Raw genomic sequence first — 18,747 nt, 5'->3', positions numbered from 1 at the left:
TGAGTAGTGCAGTCATGAAACAGGGACTAGAAGTTATTAAATGAAGCAATTAGAGAACTTGGAAATAAAAAGTTATAACTGTTGAAATTAAAACGGAACGGCAAAATGGACACAGCTAAAGGATGAATTTGTGAGTTGGAAAACTCAGCCAAGGAATTTCCCTCAAAATACAAAACAGAAATAAAGCTTTGCAAAGTGAGGAAGTAATGTTGAGGAACATGGAGAATAAATCCAGAAGTTCTAACATCCATCTAAAAGTTTAAGGAGAGGCTAGAAAAAAATGGAAGAGTGGCGCTATTTAAAGAAAAAATATTCTTGCAATTAATCATAAAGGATTGAACCTCTGCCCACTTCTTTGCTCTCATTCCTCTCTCCACTAAAATGCCAGTTAAGGGATTTTTTTTAAAAAACTGTAACTACATAGAGAATTGGAGATGTTGATCACAAACTTCCCCCTATACAAAGGGCAAGGAGAGACCAAAGAGAAAAAAAAGACCACTCCTGAATGGCCGGTGACAGTTTTAACAAGCAAGGGAAATTACTTACAAGTTTCTCTAGTGCAACTGCAAGATGAGGATATGTCCACACCCACCCATGAAATCTTAGAAGTTTATATTGAACCCTTAACTGTGTTCAGCCACAATTACATCTAGCTGGTCTCAACTACATGTTGCCCTCTCCTGTTTGTAGCCAGTTTTTCCCTGGGGATGGAGACAGCAATGTATGAATCTTAATAGAGTCAATCTTTGCTTTCTTCTATTTATAGACACTTGTGGAAAAGACAATTATGCCTGAGAATTTGGTCTTGGAGAAACATTTTTATCTTGCTAAAGTAGCAGATGGCCTATCATTTACAAAACACCTTGAAGAGCCATCTTGGTTTTGGAAAGCCAGGAGGCAGAGCAGTTTGGAAAAGAGATGAGACTATGACAGTTAACTTGTTATACATAATAAAATAAGAATAATTGACTTTTCTCAAGTATGCCCTTGCTGGGGAGAGGAGGTGAGAGGACCTGGTAATAAATAGAAGACAAAGTAATAATTTTACAAACAATGCACCTGGGGTGGAGGGGTTGGGGGTCAAGTCAGCTAGAGAGAAATTTCTGATGACAGGAACAATCCCCCAAAATGTGAAGAATATAAATGGCTAATACTAAATCTTACAACTGAATGTGTCTTTAAGTTTTGATACTTGTTTATCATGGATTTTTTACATTATTTTGATTACTTTTAAATAAAATGGCATTAAGGTGTTATTTATCTTGATTATGGGGTTTTATGGGGCCCCCTTAAATGTTGCATCTGATGTGAGTGCCTCACTCAGCTCTCCCTTGTTGGTGCCCTGGCTAGTACCCTCTCAAACACTCAGTCCACTCTGTTACATGGGCTGCCTTGGTGTCAGCAATAGCTTTTTAATATGCTCAGCCCAGGGTACAGCAAATAAACCAGCAATAGTAGACAAGACATAAAAATGAAAATTTTCTAGTTCAGTGTAAGAAATTTGAAGAATGTAGGATTACAACATTCTTTGTAAACATTAGAACAAATGTTCCAAGATAAAAATAAAAAATGGTTGTAAACATTAGAACAAAGAGAAACAGTTTGGGAAGGTGACAGAATCCCAGAGAAGTGGAACCTTAGTACCCCCTGGACCTTCTGGCAGTCTCCACAACTGTCCTCACTCTTTGCTTCTCCAAGATGAGTGAGAAGCCCAAGATGCTGTGGTTCTGGCCTTCCAGTTCAGTCTTGAATAGAGAGGCCAGCGGTTGGATGTAGGGTCCCTAAGGAATAGAGACCATCAGTGGGGGCTGGAGGAAGGGCCCAGGATTGAACACTCAACCTCTTTACAAAAATGTTGAGAAGAGCCAGCTTTGGAACAAGTAAATCCAAGTAGTTGAGAGATGCCTGTCTTGGGGAAGTGGGTCTTGGAGGCCTGTCCTGACACCATGTCTGCTTAAAATGCAAATAGTAACATATAAGAACAGGGCTGGTGGCCATACCTGCTCCACACTGATGCTGGGAAGGTAAGAATGAGGAAAGGGCTCATGTCAGCCTACAGAGCCCCCAGATCCAGCATCCCTATTCCACCCCTTAATGCTCTGTCTGGATGATTTCAACCTCTTATTTGTCTTGTGTCAGCAACAAAGCAGTGAGTACTACTAAGGAAATCATGCCCTGAACCATATTTCTCTCCCCCTTTTCCATTATTGCTCCCTTACAAAGCTGTAGGACCATTTTTTCCTAATTACTTTCTGAGCTTACCCCATGAAATTTTATACCTTAATATATCTCTTTATGTATGTGGCCCTTTGGAGGGCCACAGGCCATGGTAATATCTAAGATGTTGCCACCATACCACCTGTGAGAATGCATGATCTAAACCCATTCCTTCATGTGTTTTCTGCTTTTTATCTCCTCCCTCAGGGTCCCCACACGCACACTTGCACCCTGTTCTCCTGCATCTCACCTCTCCCTCTCACGGTCCCTACTGGTCACCCACCTCCAGCCAAAACCCTCTATCTGTTCCCTTCAAGGCATTTTTCCTGAAAGGCATGTCATGCTCTAATCTGTATCTGCCTCCATCTCTACTGTCCCTGTACTCTGCAGTATCACAAATGAACTCTGTGCCCTCACACACACATGCGCTTTCACCCAGCAGTTCCATATAAAAGAACCAGCATTTGCCCACGAGTTGGCAAAACTGAATGCTGGGTTTCCCATTTCTAACCAGCTGCAAATGTTCAACGACCATGAATATTGAGCAATGCTGAATGTGCCTAATCTTTACTGAACCTAACTTAAGACCATGCAGCTGTTAAAAGAAGGAGTCAGATGCAGAACTACTGAAATATGGAGATTTCCATGGAATATATGTCTTAGTGAAAAAAACAAGTTGGGGGAAAATAGTGTGGTGATTTTTTAATCAACCTAAACCAGCCTTCCCAAGAAGTATATTCATGATTGACAGGATCCTATGAACCCATAGAAATTTGAGCAGACTCTTTGGGCTTGACTAGATATATCTGCGAGGATTGGGGTGAAAGAGGTAGGGGAGAGGAGGGGACAGGCAGCAACAGGGTAACAGTATGCAGGTGTTTTTTTTCTCTCTGAATGGACATTACTCCTTGGGAGCAGACCTTCAACTCTTCTCTGGAACTTGAAAGTTCCCTGTCCAGCACGCTTTTGAGGTCTCCCAAAGGCTTTCCCTACTGCCAAACCCTCTCCGTCACCCACCTCCACCCCAAATACTCCCTTGGGGGTTTGGGAGGAGGGGGGCAATTTGCCTAAAGGGCCCAGGACACAACCTAGAATAAAAGAGATTGAGACTGGAGTTCTCTTTGACATTGTTTGTATTAAGTCCTCTCTGAAAGATTGAGAAGGTCCTAATAGAGATCCACCAGCAGGAAAGAACACTAAGGGTCCCACGGGGGAACCCTTTGTGAGGAAGGGACTAGTCCAACAACTATGCTCAACACCATGGCCTAAAGTTTGAGGCTAGGCATGCCATGACACAGCTCTGAGGACCACAGTCACACTTGGAGACCCTGCCTGAGCCCATGTAAACTAAGAGTTTGGAAGCCCAAATGTATTTAACTGTTGTGGCCAATGCCAGGAGCCCTGCAGGGCTGGAAAATGACCCATTAGATGGTGCAGAGTAATGTTTCCCCAGTTACACTACTGAACAAGGACAGAAGCAAGTGACAGCACTGGACTTCCCACAAATAGAGGTGGGTGGGCACTCAAATTACTAATTGGAAAAATAAATGACATAATTTCCACCCTGAAATGAGATCCTGTATTTACATAGTTTAAAGTTACATAATTGATAATGCCATGTTTATATGTCCAACTCATCCTCAAGGAACAAATGCAAATTTATAAAACCCCAGGCCAAATATGGGCTCCAAACACCCCTGCAGCAGGGACAATGGGGTTACCCTCTCAACAGACTCAAGGTGAGCTACATTGGCCTAAGAGAAAGAAGGCGATGAAATTAATTATTCTTATGTTTAGAAAAACACTTTAACAAGTGCTTTTGGCTATGAAATGTAAGTCCCCCTCACCCACAGCCCCTAGAGAATAACCTCGAGAGAGAGAGAGAGAGAGAGAGAAGCTGAGATCAGGAAGTTAAACTGTTCTGCAGAGAGGTAATGGCAGTGTGGGAGTCAGCTGGCTACTGGCACAGAGACCAGGGCCCTGGGAGTCTGGAAGAAGAGGAGAGCATATAATAGCAGCTAACACACACTGGCATTGTTCTTAGTGTTTGACACACAGTAACTCTTTTAACATATGCAGTCACTTGGATTATTGCTCTTAATTATTCATTCCCCCTCTCTGCCATGACCTCACAGTACACTACACTGGGCAGAAAAGGGGTCACAAAACAGCTAAGAAGCAGGCTCTGTTGTATGGACTGGTTTTGGAAATAGGTGTGAATAGAACTCTCTTTTCTAGGCAAAAGGGACCCTTGAAAGGTATTGTATGGAAAGGCTGGATCCAGCCACTGCATAGGGTGGGAATGTGAGGCAAAGGATAGGGTGGCCCCCAAAACTGAAGGAATTAGGGGCCAACAAATATCAGATGCTCATTCCTGAGCATGGAGGATGTCATGAGGAGTGGGTCTAGAAAACAGGAAGGAATGGCACCCAGTAACGAGCAGACACTTCTGGGAGGCAGGAAGGCAGGTCTAGAAACCCTCTTATCGTCACCAATAACCAACATGCAGTCATTTCTGAGGGTCTGGCTCAAGAAAGCAGATTTACCTTGCCCTTCCCTAGCTCAGGCCCCCAGACACATCCACTGTGAACCAAATACTTAACAAGGACCGGGACCAAGAAGACCTAGACAGGGGCCTGCAGGAAGCTTCATGTAATTCCCGTGTGGGTGACAAAGCTTGAGCCAGAACCATGTCATGTTTACAAGTCCCTACCCAGCACAGCACTGGCCCCACTGCTTTGCCTGGTTTCCTGCCCTGTGAGCCATGAAGGAAATGGGGGATGGGGTTGAGGATGGAAAAAGTGAAACTTCACACCTAATAGCTGCATACAAATCAGTTTGTAGGAAAAAACTGAATTTGGGGAGAGGAAGCAGGCACTAGGGTCAGTGAGATGAGGCCAAATAAAAATGAACCTGGAACATACTTTAAGGGGAGGGGCTGTGTTCACCTGAAAAGGACAAAGTTCATGGGAATTGCCCATGTATGCTGGGCCCCTGTGTGACTTCATACTGAACCCTAACTCCTGGGTCCCTAACATTTTCTGCACCAACTGTGAAGGTTGGGAAAAGAAGGTTGTCATAACTTTCCTGACTCAGGCGTCTCTGATTTCCTGTCTTCCTAGGCTACCAATGCCCGGTTGTGTAGAACTGGGTGGAGACAGGAAGGGAGCAAATCTTTCAGCTGTTACTTTTCCAGGTTCTAGGCGGCCTGGAAGCCCCTGGTCATTCATTGGAGGACTGGATTCATATGCGGTGGAAAAATCGGGAACTGACTTCGGGGCCACCGGGGCCAGCAGCAGGACGTGCCTGGAGGGCAGCGCAGCCTCCCAGGCAGGACTTCCCAGGTCCCAGCCCAGAAAAGCAGACTTTCTCCTCCATTTGAAGACCGACTCACCCCCACATGCCTCTAGCTCTCCAAACGGCCTGGAGTCCTCGGGGAGCGTCCCCATACTTGCTCCTTTCAGCCCCGGGGCGCCTGGCCCCACGGCTCCCCGGGAGGTCCACAGACGCCGGGGCGCAGCCACCCCCAGGCCTCACCCACCAGGGACCCCTTATCTCCCTGCAGCTACGCTCAGACCCGGAGGCACGGCTCTTTTCCCACCGCCGGCTCTACCGCTCGCAGGTTCGGGCTTGTCTGGGGCGGGGACTGGCGAGCGCCTCAAGTTGTGACAAGGGCGGGGACGCAGCTCATCTTTAAAGGCCGGGAACTGGCCCTAAGGCGCCTGGACAGCCGCCGGCGACCCTGGGCGATCCGGAAGCGCGCAGGACCCGCTCCCCCTCGGCGACGCTGCCATGGGCCGCTACCGCATCCGCGTGGCCACCGGGGCCTGGCTCTTCTCGGGGTCGTACAACCGCGTGCAGCTGTGGCTGGTCGGGGCGCGCGGGGAGGCGGAGCTGGAGCTGCAGCTGCGGCCGGCGCGGGGCCAGGTCAGCGGGCCGCCCGGGCTGGGCTCACGGCGGACAGCGGTCCGGACGCGGGGGGCCGGGGGCAAGTGACTGCGCGACGGCGCCGACTGGGAATACGGGGATTAGGGAGTCAGCGCCCGCGGCGCAGGTCGGGCTCGGCCACTCTGCCGTTCCCGGGGCCCGCCCCGCAACCTCCGCTCCTTCCCCAGACGGCCCCAGAGCCCGAGGCGAGCTGGGATTCGAGGTCAGACGGGAGGCTCCCCGGGGAGCGCGGGCGAGCCAGGCTCAGGGAAGGGACCGATATGGGTGATGCTGAGCGGTCGGCAACCCCAGTCCCCTGCGGCCACCGGGACCCCCGCGCAGGGGTCCACAGGCAGGACGAGCGCAGGCTGCCTCAGAGGCCAGGCCCACGGAGCCTCGGCCAAGTACCCGCCTCTCCGCGCGCCCACCCTCAGGCCCCCGCCCCAGCCCGCGAAAGAACAGCCTCTCACGCTCGCTGCCGCTAAATCCCACGGGCTCCGGTCCCCACAGGAGGAGGAGTTTGAGAGCGACGTTCCCCAGGACCTGGGGCCCCTGCTCTTCGTGAAGTTACGCAAACACCACTGGCTTGTGGACGACGCGTGGTTCTGCGACCGCGTCACGGTGCAGGGCCCCGGAACCTGCGCCGAGGCCGACTTCCCGTGCTACCGCTGGGTGCAGGGCCTGGGCATGCTGAGCCTGCCCGAGGGCACCGGTGAGGGGGGCCGGGCCCTGGGCGGCGCGGGATGGGGCAGAGGAGGGGCTCGGCAGGTTAAGGGTGGAGAAGACAGGAAACCGGAGGAAAGCTACAGTTCCCAAAGTACACAGAATAAAAGGCAGCGAACGACACTAGCCAGAGAACTAGGTCATGTGGAGATGCCGGTCAGCAAGAGGTGAGGACAGGGAATGCGAGCTGCGTTAATGATGGAGCACAGAAAGGCGCAGAAAGGTAGCAAGGGGCTCACTAGTGACCGGGAACAAGTTAGCACAGGACAGTAAGAGCAGCACATGGACCAGGACCTGCGGGCGACTCCTGAGCAGCTGACAGCTGAGGAAGGCATATAAACCATATGACTTGGAGAGCAGGTGTGGGTGGGGAACTGTGAAAGGCAGTTGTGAGGGCCACGGAGCACATTGGAGTGAATGGGGACAGACATCGAGAATTTGTTACTATGGGAAACAGGAGAGATGAACATGGGGCAAATGAGCACAAGGGCAGTAAGCATGGAAACATGAACTGTGTGACTGACATGGATGAGTGTAATACAGATTAAGAGCAGGTTCACATCAGTCAACAGACCATGAGGGTGAATCTAAGAAAGGTGATGTCATCAGGCAAAGAAAACAAACCAAGCTGTTCCTCAGTGGTTTTTGAGGAGAGTTTAAGGTGTGGTGGGTAAGGCTTTAGATGTGAAATAAACCAAAGCAACACAGAGTGGAAGATAGGTACCGGCATATGGGTGATTGCACTTTATCACTTTAATTAGGGTGATTTATCCAACCATAGATATTGATGAAATGGGTCAAGTAGGGAAAGAGGAAGGTGGCAAACCTGAGACTTGTCTCAAAGCAGGGGATGAGGGCTGAGATAAGTAAACCCAGGAGTGCAAAGTCAGGAAAGATGAGATAAGGGTGTCTGGGGAATGGATCAAGTGAGGCACAGCCTGGTAAAAGCAACAGAGCATGACAGAACACATGGGCTCTGACTACCAAAAGGAAGATGAGGACAAGCAGGGAGCAGACCACACAGAACTCTGCAGCCAATTGTCTTCATGTCTCCCCAGCCCGCCTGGCAGGACACAATCCACTGGACATGTTCCAGAAGCATCGAGAGAAGGAACTGAAGGAAAGACAACAGATATACCGGTGACCATCCATCCCTATGCCCCCTATTGTCTCCCCCTCCCCTGCCCCTGCTCCCATCACTGACATGGACATCCTCCCTGAAGCCGTGTCCCCTTCTTCTAGCTGGGCCACCTGGAAGGAAGGGCTACCCCTGACAATAGCTGCAGGGTGTAAGGATGAACTGCCCCCAAATATGAGATTCCATGAGGACAAAAGACTGGACTTTGAATGGACACTGAAAGCAGGGTGAGGAGAGACCTGGAACTCAGAATAAGGGCTGGGAGATCCATGAATGGTGGTAAATGGTGAGGGGTTGAGGGATCCGGAAAAGGGTTCATGCCTCAATACCTGTCCTAGAGCTCTGGAGATGGTCCTCAAACGAGCTTACACCCTTCTGAGCCCCTGGGACCGCCTGGAGGATTTTGATCAGATCTTCTGGGGCCAGAAGAGCACCCTGGCTGGTCAGTGGCTCCCCCAGGCCCCTTTTGATGATCCGACCTTCACACCCCATAGTCCCCTATAACTCCCAGCTAGATGAGCCCCTGTTGTGCCTGATCATCTCACAGAGGCCTCAGGAATGAAAAGCCAGGGGCTGGAGTCAGGTTGCTCACTGGGGTAGAGCCTGGAGGAGAAGGACGCTGGGCTGGGGTAAGTATCCTCTTCCTGCACTCCACCCCAACTCCACAGAGAAGGTTCACCAGTGCTGGCAGGACGATGAGCTTTTCGGCTACCAGTTCCTCAATGGCGCCAACCCCATGCTGTTGAGACGCTCCACCTCCCTGCCCTCCCGGCTAGTGCTGCCCTCGGGAATGGAAGCGCTTGGGGCCCAGATGGAGAAAGAAATCCAGGTACCTCCTTCCACTCTGTTTTGTTCTCTCTTTGACTGTGTGAGGAGAAGCAGTGAAGGGAGGGACCAAAGATGAGTCCAGGGAAAGGAGGTTGTGGTAATCCACAATGCTGGAAAATACTTAGAGATGGTGAAATATGTAGGGAGAACTCTGAGGAGCTCCCAGCATGGAAGGGGAACAAGATGGAGTCCCACTGCACAGATGGGGCCAGAGATGTTAGCAGGGACAATGACACTCCCTGACTGATGTCAATGCTCCACATAACAGTGTTCACAGGCAGGGAGAAGGGAAGAAAAAAGGTCAGGTCAGGAGAATTGGGGAGGTTTCCTGGAGGAGAGCTGGGTTTGTGGGAGATTAGCTGGCCATGAAGAAGACAAGAAAGGTGGGATGTGAGCATGTCCATTTGCATGTGAGTGCTGGGCTCAGCGGCACTGGGAGTTGGGTGAACCTCTGTGGATTATGTGGCAGAGGGGTTAAGATTCAGAAAGGGAGTGAAAGCATTTGCTGAGCTGGTGGGAGAGATGATAGGGGAGGCCTGGCCATCTTGACAGAGGGACAGCTTACAATGCCTGTAACGCAAAATGGACTGAACAGGTCTGGTTCTAAACCCCAACCTGCTACCCCACATCTTATGTAAGACATCTACCCTCACCTAAGCTGTTTCTTCACTTATTTAAAATGATAGGATTTGGACCAAATGCTCTGGTTCAGCTAACAGCACTCTGATGCAGGGTACTGATGCAGGGTGATGGCAAAAAGCTAGATAAATTGTCTTTAAATGATGTCTCCCTTTGCCCTGGTCCCATGGGGGTAGGCTTTGAACTCTTTAACATGCCTCCTTCCCCCAGAATGGTTCCCTGTTTGAGGCTGACTTCATCCTTCTGGATGGAATTCCAGCCAACGTCATCCGAGGGGAGCAGCAGTACCTGGCTGCCCCCTTGGTCATGCTGAAGATGGAACCCAGCGGGAAGCTGCTACCTATGGTCATCCAGGTGAGGCGCCCTGGGAAGCCTCCTCCCAACACTGTTCTCTGTTTACACCAAGTTCTCTCCCAGGGACCTAACCCTCTGGTTCGTGGCTTCCAGTCCCATCCTCACATGGTGAGACCTGTCCTCTGGTCACTCTTTGCTTGCAGCCTGGTTCTCCCTGGCTCACCCAACTAGAAGTACTTGTTCAAGAGTCATAATGGCCTTTTGGGGTTCTCATCCTGTACCCAGTGGTTCTCAAACTCTAGTGTGCATCAGAATCACCTAGAGGGCTTAAAACATGTTGCTGGGTCTCAGGTTTTCTGATTCAGTAGGTGTGGGGTGAGGACTAAAAATGTGCATTTCTAAGAAAGTTCCAAAGTGATGCTGATGTCGCTGGTTTGGAAACACACTTGGAGAATCACTATTTTAATCTCTTAGTACCTTCTGACTCTAAATACCCATTGTCTCTTGAGTATCTTTTCTCCCACAGTTCTCAACACTCAGTTAAGATATGCTGTTAATCATCTCACACACCTGACTTCCCCCTCCAATTCTCACCCCCTCAGCCCACATCCCTATCATGTGTCTCCCGAACCACTGTTAGGACTCCCTACTGGATTCTCTGCTTCTGACTCCCCTGCATTCAACCCAACCATCAGGGCACTTTGCACAGCACCACAGCTAGTGAGAGGCAGGGTGGAAGGGTCCTAGGTCTTCCTGCTAGATTATAACCTCCCAAAAAGCAATAATCTTATTTACTCATCTTTATTTCCCTAAGAATGCTGAGCATAACATCATACAGAAAGTGGGTGTTCAGTAACTGCTTAATTTATTTTTCCCAGATCCAGCCTCCTAAACCCAGCTCCCCAACCCCACCACTGTTCCTGCCCTCAGATCCCCCATTTGCCTGGCTCCTGGCAAAGTCCTGGGTCCGAAATTCAGATTTCCAGCTGCACCAGCTCCAGTATCATCTGCTGAACACTCACCTGGTGGCTGAAGTCATCGCCGTGGCCACCATGAGGTGCCTCCCAGAGCTGCACCCTGTCTTCAAGGTACATCCCCTACCCTCCAGGTCCCATCTTGCTCAGACCCCAGAGAAAGGAAAGAGCCCAATATCAAATGGCATTGCAGCAGCAATAATATTTATATCAATTTGTGAAAGAAAAGAGGGGAGAAGACAAGAAGACTACACCACATCTGGAGATATGTACTTTAACTAAGTTGAGTCACTTAACATTTCTTCCAGACTTATTAAGGGAATCCTTTGAAGTTCTCAGAGATCTGACAATCCAGAAATGGGCCTGCAATATAGCTGCAGTATTGTCAGTAAAAAAAAAAACAACTTGTTCCTGCTTTAGAGGATTTACTGTTTAGCCAGGAAGGCAAGTCATATCCATAAGAGCCAACCAGACAACAACATCTGGAGCTAGAATTTGAAATGACAAGAGACAGCCTATAAACACTAAGGTACGGACGGAGAATGTTCCACCCCGACCGAGCAGCCTGCCAAGGAGGAACAGATCAAAAGGCAAGGAGAGCACCCCAGCAGGCTACATATTCAAAGCTAGGAGAGAGGAGGAAAAAGACATGCATTAGCAGGATGGTGACAAGTATGAAAAGGGAATAAAAACAGACTTGGTGAAGAGAGCAGACAGCAACTCAGCATGCCTGGGAATAAGACCACAGAAGGAAAGGGCAGAGTGCTAGGCTTCTGTGACCCTATATCCCACAGGGTGCTGTGTTATACTGACCTAGAAATACTGAAATTTCATTTAAAAGTTCAGTATCCATTTCTAGGCAGAAGGCAGCAAAATAAGACATCTGCTTGCTTAAAAATATTCTCAAAATCGTGATGACACTTTAGGTACAAGAAACAGGGCAGAGAAAGAACTAAGGACTAAACTGATATAAGCTATGAACCAGAGCAATTGTCAGAAACAGCAGAGTCAGGAGAAGAAGCCAGTTTGGAAGCAAAGATGAGGTATTCAGTTTTGAGTACACAAAGTTTAAAATGCTGGCAAGATATGCAAGTGAATTCCTGGTAAGGAGAACTGAACTGTGTTTCAGTTGGGGGCCTCCACCTGACCCCCAAGCCTGGTCAATAGTATCTGTGGCCTCCTTGAGTCCAGGGTAACATAGACAAGATGGAGACCAGTATGATTAATAGAATCTTGGAATACTGACCTCATGGTGCTCCAGTATCACCATCTGCACCATCGAGAATAGCTTTAGTCTATATATTCACACTTTAAATCCCCACTTAGCAGTTCATCCCTTCCACACCTATCTCCATTCACAATAACAAAGTCATCTGGTGGCAAACAGCTGAGTTGTTATCAGGACACCCAGAAGGGCTCAGCCGCAAATGTCACAGGTTACATGTGCAGGATCTGGGTCCGGACTGCCAGGGTCTGAACTCTGAAGCCTGTTCTCACTACTTACTAGATGTGTGCTCAGCATCCTCATCTCTGAATGGGAATAACAGGAGCTCCATTGTGGGTTGTTTAAGGATACAACAGCATGATACAATAGTGTGACACAGGCTAAAAGCTAAGAAAAACATTAGTTCTTACAATTATTATTATAATTATTAGGTGGTGTTTGTCTGCTGGTATCTTCTGTCCTCAAGTGGACTTTGGGTTTTCTATAACACTCAGCATCTTTCATGAACTTTCTGAAGAGTTTCAGATCAATGTGAGCTGCCTGACATCTTGACACCAAAGGGACCACATGGGTTGATCCCTGTGTCCAGCATCACAACTCAGATAAATACCAACACGGCATGAAACTTACATGTAAACTGGGTGGAAATTAAGACCAAATAGTCTGATATTTTAAAAAATGCACGTGAGGACCAAAAAATAGCTAAGGAAAAGCTATTTTTAAAAAAGTTATTAAAAACAGAGGGGGCCTAAGTTCCTAATGGAGGGTGGGGGCAGATTTGATGATGGCCCCTCTGCTGCTTAAGTAGGTAGCTCAGTACGGCTCCTCAAATTCTGCCTTAAAGTACCCACTCCCCAAAAACCCAGCAGCAAAGTGACCAGAAGACGGAGCTGTGACTTTGAAAGTGACTACAGAGGCTAATATAAGCTACAAGGATGTAAATGGTAGCGTATAAAAGGAAACCAAAAGGGGCTGATTCTTAAGGCACACCTACACTTGAGGAGGAAATATTAGAAAAAATAACCACAGCTACAACTTGAGCACTTACGTGTATAAACAACTCATACCTCACTCACGTAAGCATCACCACAGCCCCGAGATGAGGCCTTATTGTCACCCTGTTGACAGATGAGGTGACAGGTAGGAGATGAGACAGATTAACACACAGAGGGTCCATTACCTTGGACAGTATCAAACTGAATCAAGTGTAGAGTGAAACACAGGTGAGTCTGGCTTGACAGCCTGACTTATAGGGGATATAAAAAGCATGAGAGTAGTGATCAGGGAAACAGGGAGCCGGCCTGTCGGGCAGCAGCAGGCAGGAAAGCATCAGGAGAGGAGGCCACCGTGCTGGGTGCCACTCCTGCAAGGAAGGACCCAGCTCAGCCTCTATTACCACACCCCCGATCTCCCTGACCCAGCTCCTGATCCCGCACATCCGCTACACTATGGAAATCAACACCCGGGCGCGGACCCAACTCATCTCAGATGGAGGCATATTTGATAAGGTAAGGAGGTAACGGGTGTGAGGCTGCCTAACTCAGTATGATCTCAGGCCACCTTCCAGATCCCAGACTCATCATGTGACTCTCCTGACCCCTAAACCCTGTCCCTTCACACCCATGTCATTAAACATGAAAATCTCACCATGAGCCCCTGGTACTCTGTGCTCTGTCTTCTTCCTGAAGGCCTCTCCTCTCTCCCATCCCAGGCGGTGAGCACAGGTGGAGGGGGCCACATACAGCTGCTCCGTCGGGCCTTGGCTCACCTGACCTACCGCTCCCTCTGTCCCCCTGACCACCTGGCTGATCGGGGCCTGCTGGGAATCCCCACTGCTCTCTATGCCCAGGATGCTTTACAGCTCTGGGAGGTCACTGCCCGGTGGGTAAGAGGGGCGCTGGAAAATGGAGGGGCAGCAGGGACAGGGAAAGGGGGGCGTGGATTGACGTCAGCTTGGGGCCAGAAAACCATGAAAACAAGAAGCTCGGGATGAGAGAAGCAGAGGACTCGATCCTGGGAGAGATGAGGAGTGAGAGATCCGTGGGTGGGGTCTGAAAAGGAGCAGACTAGGGTGGAGGCAGCTTGGGTCAGGAAAGCTGTGGACTGGGAGCCTGAGGGGTCTGGACAAACCAGGACTTCTGTCAACAAAAGTGGCTCTCAACCTAGACTAATGACCTGCATTTCCTTCCTGTCTACACTAGTGTGTGGGAAGAGCTGGGGAATGTCCCAAAAGGCAGGCCTTGAAGCCTGTGTCCCCAGACACAGTGAGAGTCAGCTGGGGAGAGGCCAGAGGAGGAGCAGAGGTCGGGGCTGTGGCCTTCCGCTCTGCAGGTGCTCAGCCCTCTCCTCCGGGCAGGTACGTGGAGGGGATCGTCCACCTCTTCTACCACAGGGACGAGGTCGTGAGAGGGGACCCTGAGCTGCAGGCCTGGTGTCGGGAGATCACTGAGCTGGGGCTGTGCCAGGCCCAGCACCGAGGTAAGCTCCCTCCCCAAAGATGGGGGCTCCTCAGACACTCAGCCCAGAGCCCCTTCTCAGCCCTGCCCTTCTGGGGACCCGGCCCCAACCCCTCATCACACCTCCTGTCCCTCCACACATGAAAGCACTGAATCCCATCCCCACCTCTGAGACCCAGGACAATTCTAGATTCCCTAGATTATGTCCTCAGGGACGCTGGCCACCCAACCCTACTCCATCCCCCCCCAGGTCACAGATGCCCCCAACCCACACCGCATGGGCCCCGTCAGGCCAGAGCCACAGCCAGGGAGGCCTGCCCAGGCCCTGCTGGGCTCTCTGATTCTCTTCTGAAGGATATAAATGGGGAGATTTCCCCACCAGAGTCCACGATGACCCACCCCGGCTTCCCCTCCCCGTCCTCCTGCGTGCTGCTATCCAGCCCACCAGAGGGCCCAGGCCTCGCCACACTTGCCACAGTGCAGGCGCACACCCTGGTGCACACTCAGTGTGTACACACTTTGGCTCAAACTCAAACTCAGTATCTGATCCTAGGGGCTCACGTTTCTTAGGCCAATCCAGCCTTCCCCACAACCCCCATCCTTGCTAGGATCTAGTCACTACCTTTAGCACCCCCACCTGCATTTTAACCTCTGGGGAAGAAAGAGCCTTCCTTCAGCTCTCACTGGGTTTCCTCCTCTCCTCTCTAGCATACATGGGCCTGCCTAGGCTGCTCCAAATCACACTTTGGTCCATGCCCCTCTCACTTCACACCAACATGCCTGCCTCTGTGGGACAACTACCAACATTGACAGGCGCAGTTATGGCCAGGCCCTGGAGATGCAGAGAGCAATAAACCGACTCTGCACTCTGGAGCGAGCCTACCCCTGAAGAATCTGGCTGCACCAGCACCAGCACCACCCACCTTCCGGGATCAAACATTTTCTAGTACATCTCAGTAGTGTCACTTAGGTGCCACATGCCCCCAAAAGACCGTCTTCCCCTCCCTGACCATCCTTCCCCCAACCAATATCTTCATTTAGAAAATAAAAATAAACACTCACACATTAACTTTAACCTCCACTGCTTCTCATGCGCTCTTTCTCAGTTTTCAGAGCTCACCTTTGCCTAATTTTCTCAACAGACTTTCTTAGAGGAAATGTGCTCACATTAAAAATGGCCTAAGAATAGCAGTCAGGAACCCTGGTCAGTTCAAAGTCAGCCTCTGCCTTTTCCCAACTGTGGAATCCCAACAGTTTAATCTCTTTTGGATCTTTGATTGTTATCTATAAAAGGGGAATGACTTATTTGTTCCACTTAACTGACAGAATTATTGGGCCTGAGTCCCTACCTGGACTGTAAAATGATTAGCTGAGATAACTTGTAGAAAACCTCTCTTGGCAGTGACATCATAATCCATGAGCTCTCTTACTCCTCACCTTATAGCTCAGACATTTGTAATCCCGAGAACATGAGGAAGGATCCTTAAATTCTTAACCAGATTTTGAGGCAGAAGATAATCACTCAGATCTTTTCAACCCCCAACCCTCCCATAAAAATAATTACTATTTATTGAGCACTTGTTACATACCAGGTTATTTTGATACCTTATCTGAATTATAAGATAGGTATGGTCCTTATTTTACAGGAGAAGAAATTGAGGTTCAGAGAGTTAAGTAATTGGCCTAAGGTAACCAAACTATATTGCTTGAGCCTGAATTGAAACCCATGTCTGATGCAAATATATTTGAATAAATGAACAAACACCCATCAATTTCAAAATACATACATCCCAAGACTTTAGCCTTTCTCTCCTCTCATACTATTACCTCTAAACCTTGTTCCTTTCCTGCCCAGGTTTCCCTGTCTCCTTCCAGTCCCAGAATCAACTCTGCCATTTCCTTACCATGTGTATCTTCACGTGCACTGCCCAGCATGGGGCCATCAACCAGGGCCAGGTACGACAGCTGAAAGCCCAGGTCCCTGAAGGCAAGTGTCTGAACCTTGGGATGCCCACGGGAGAGATGGGCTTCAAACCCTAAATACCAGGATCCTAGGGTTGCAGTTTCTTCCCCCAGCTGGACTGGTATGCCTGGGTTCCTAATGCCCCGTGCACAATGCGGATGCCCCCACCCACCACCAAGGAAGATGTGACAATCGCTACAGTGATGGGCTCACTGCCTGACGTCCGACAGGCCTGTCTTCAAATGACCATCACATGGCATCTGGGTCGCCGCCAGCCAGACATGGTGAGAGAGGACTCGGGAAAGGAAATGACAGTTGGAAGGGGAACATCAGAGGGACTAAGCTCTAGATGCTTCTGCCTTCCGCTGATTCTTTGTTCTTTCTTAGGTGCCTCTGGGGCATCACAAAGAAAAGTATTTCTCAGGTCCTAAGGCCAAGGCTGTACTAAGCCAATTCCAAACAGATTTGGAAAATTTGGAAAGAGAGATTACAGCCCGGAATGAGCAACTTGACCTACCCTATGAATACCTGAAGCCCAGTTACATAGAGAACAGTGTCACTATCTGAGCTCTACAGTGCCCCCACCTGGAAGACTTCAGACCAGCACTATTACTGACATTTCCAGCCTGGATTTCATGGTTACCTAAGTCTCAGCTGCTAAGGCTCAATTGCCTCTCCCAGTTAGATCCCCTACATCAGAATCCCACTAGCCCAGGGGGCAGCAAACCTTTTCTGTGAAGGACCAGGTAATAAGTATACTCAACTCTCCCTGTTAGGCAGAAAAGCAGCCACAGACAGCATGTAAGTAAGTATGACTATTTATGGACAGTGAAAGATGAACACCACATGTCACAAAATATTATTCTTTTGGTTTAATCAACCATTTAAAAATGCAGAACTATCTGTGCTTTGCTCAAGGGACATGCCCAGGCTGCGGCTGGACTGGCCTTCAGTGGCACTACTTGCACAGGGTACCTGCGCTGGCCTGCAGCACTGACCATACTTTGCAAGGCATCCAGTGAATGCTCTCAGTGGGTCAGGGAAGATTTCTTGAAGAAATCAACTACCTCAACTAATTCTCCTTTCCCAGAAGCCAGACTTCATGCTTGGTGGCAAACTTAAAAATTCCTAAATTGGTTCTTTGGAACTTGTTCTGGACCCCTGTTCTTTCTATTCCCACACCTACCCCAAAAGTTCTTGAAAAAAATTCTGCTCCTAGAACAGAATATAAACTTTGGCCCCCAAATGGCTTCCTTCCAAAGAAAGTTTCAAACAAAAGAAATTCATGTCTCAAGGCCACTCCCCAACTCTAGTACCTCGGTTTTCTGAGTTTCCCAGGTTCCAGCTTCTCTCACAACCCTTTCAAGAACAGTATGTACAAAATAAATGGAAAAATAGCACAGCGTTATGCTAACCACTGACAGTGTTTCTTTGGTTCTGGGGTCTTGGGTGGAAAATGACCCCTCAATTATGCTATGATCATTGCCCTCACTAAAATGGGTACAACAGGCTCAGTGTGAAATTTTTTTTCAAACACCCCACTCCTATTTCCCTGAATAATTATTACAAATCTTTCTCTCACCAGTGAATTACACACACTTTTTCTTTGGAGAGGATGATCTATTCCTATTTTAATATCCTGTACCCTACTTTATTCAAAGGACCTATAATCAGTTTCCTTAGTTTACAGTAGGGAAGCTAAGTGTCATTTTTTGTGTACTTTGTCCTTTTTCTAGTAAATTTAGCAGGACCACTCCCCTTCACAACTTGCCCATTGAGTGTGCTTTCCTTTAACTTTTCCTAACGCACGTATTTTTCCTGAATTTGGCATCAAAACTATTCAGTATTCCACGTTTGCTAAGAAAATGTTACTATTTCCAATGCCAAGAACCCTCAGCAATTTTAAAGCCTTCCAGCCACAACAGCACGTTTCGCCTTGTAAAGAAGCTCCTATCTCCTTTCACTCTGTCAGAATATCTATTTGAAAATGTAGGTATGAGTAGAAAGAAAACAGGCGTTCTCTCTAGGTGTAAATCTGTCTCACTTACCCTTTCCCCATCACAGGATAGCACCCAAAACTAAGGTATCTGACGGAAAAATCGGATAGTTCCAATCCTCTAAGCACTCATCGTCAAGGTTACCAACCGTTCCGCAGCAGCTGCTGTTTCTTCAAGGCCCGGCTACTGCCGGTTCTTCGTCACATGCATATGCCACACCACGTGACATGGTGGCTCCTTCCACTCTAAGCTGGAGAGGGAGGAACCAAGAAAACGGAGACCCTTGCTCCTACAGTACTCGAGCCTCAGCTACACAAATCAATAAGGGAACCCCGAGGAGCTACTTCGATTTCAGATACTGCCTCT

General features: G+C 48.9%; 1 protein-coding gene and 1 long non-coding RNA gene across 8 annotated transcripts; one reads left to right on the top strand and one right to left on the bottom strand.

Annotated features, from left to right (window-relative positions):
• The first annotated feature begins 5,553 nt into the window (after window positions 1–5,553).
• On the top strand, window positions 5,554–18,112 carry ALOX12 (arachidonate 12-lipoxygenase, 12S type). 7 transcript variants are annotated; one of them, XM_036895999.2, is made up of 14 exons: window positions 5,557–6,144; window positions 6,655–6,856; window positions 7,926–8,007; window positions 8,110–8,232; window positions 8,344–8,447; window positions 8,674–8,834; window positions 9,683–9,826; window positions 10,645–10,854; window positions 13,387–13,473; window positions 13,677–13,846; window positions 14,322–14,443; window positions 16,277–16,377; window positions 16,498–16,668; window positions 16,772–18,111. In XM_036895999.2, exons 1-14 carry the CDS (start codon window positions 6,010–6,012, stop codon window positions 16,949–16,951), a joined length of 1,992 nt encoding a protein of 663 aa, XP_036751894.1. In that variant the 5' UTR covers window positions 5,557–6,009; the 3' UTR covers window positions 16,952–18,111. The 7 variants fall into 7 exon arrangements, with proteins under 7 accessions (XP_057356952.1, XP_036751896.1, XP_057356951.1 ...); XM_057500970.1 differs by lacking the exon at window positions 5,557–6,144 and adding an exon at window positions 6,187–6,271; XM_057500971.1 differs by lacking the exon at window positions 5,557–6,144 and adding an exon at window positions 6,292–6,367.
• Window positions 7,580–18,696, bottom strand: LOC130683450 (uncharacterized). The gene is made up of 2 exons (XR_008997182.1): window positions 18,433–18,696; window positions 7,580–7,981 (listed from the first exon to the last, which is right to left on the bottom strand). It is a non-coding gene; the product is annotated as an uncharacterized LOC130683450 (long non-coding RNA).
• Between the last annotated feature and the right edge of the window lie 51 nt (window positions 18,697–18,747).

The sequence above is a fragment of the Manis pentadactyla genome, chromosome 4 (genome assembly GCF_030020395.1).
Source record: "Manis pentadactyla isolate mManPen7 chromosome 4, mManPen7.hap1, whole genome shotgun sequence".
NCBI lineage: Eukaryota > Metazoa > Chordata > Mammalia > Pholidota > Manidae > Manis > Manis pentadactyla.
This window is presented reverse-complemented; position numbering and strand designations above follow the sequence as displayed.

What these genes read in the sequence shown, in the direction of transcription:
- ALOX12 (XM_036895999.2), top strand. Translation starts at nt 6,010, where the DNA reads ATGGGCCGCTACCGCATCCGCGTGGCCACCGGGGCCTGGCTCTTCTCG. An exon ending in ATGGAGGCATATTTGATAAG is followed by an intron (nt 13,474 to 13,676) that starts GTAAGGAGGTAA and finishes CTCCCATCCCAG; the next exon opens with GCGGTGAGCACAGGTGGAGG. An exon ending in CTCTGGGAGGTCACTGCCCG is followed by an intron (nt 13,847 to 14,321) that starts GTGGGTAAGAGG and finishes TCCTCCGGGCAG; the next exon opens with GTACGTGGAGGGGATCGTCC.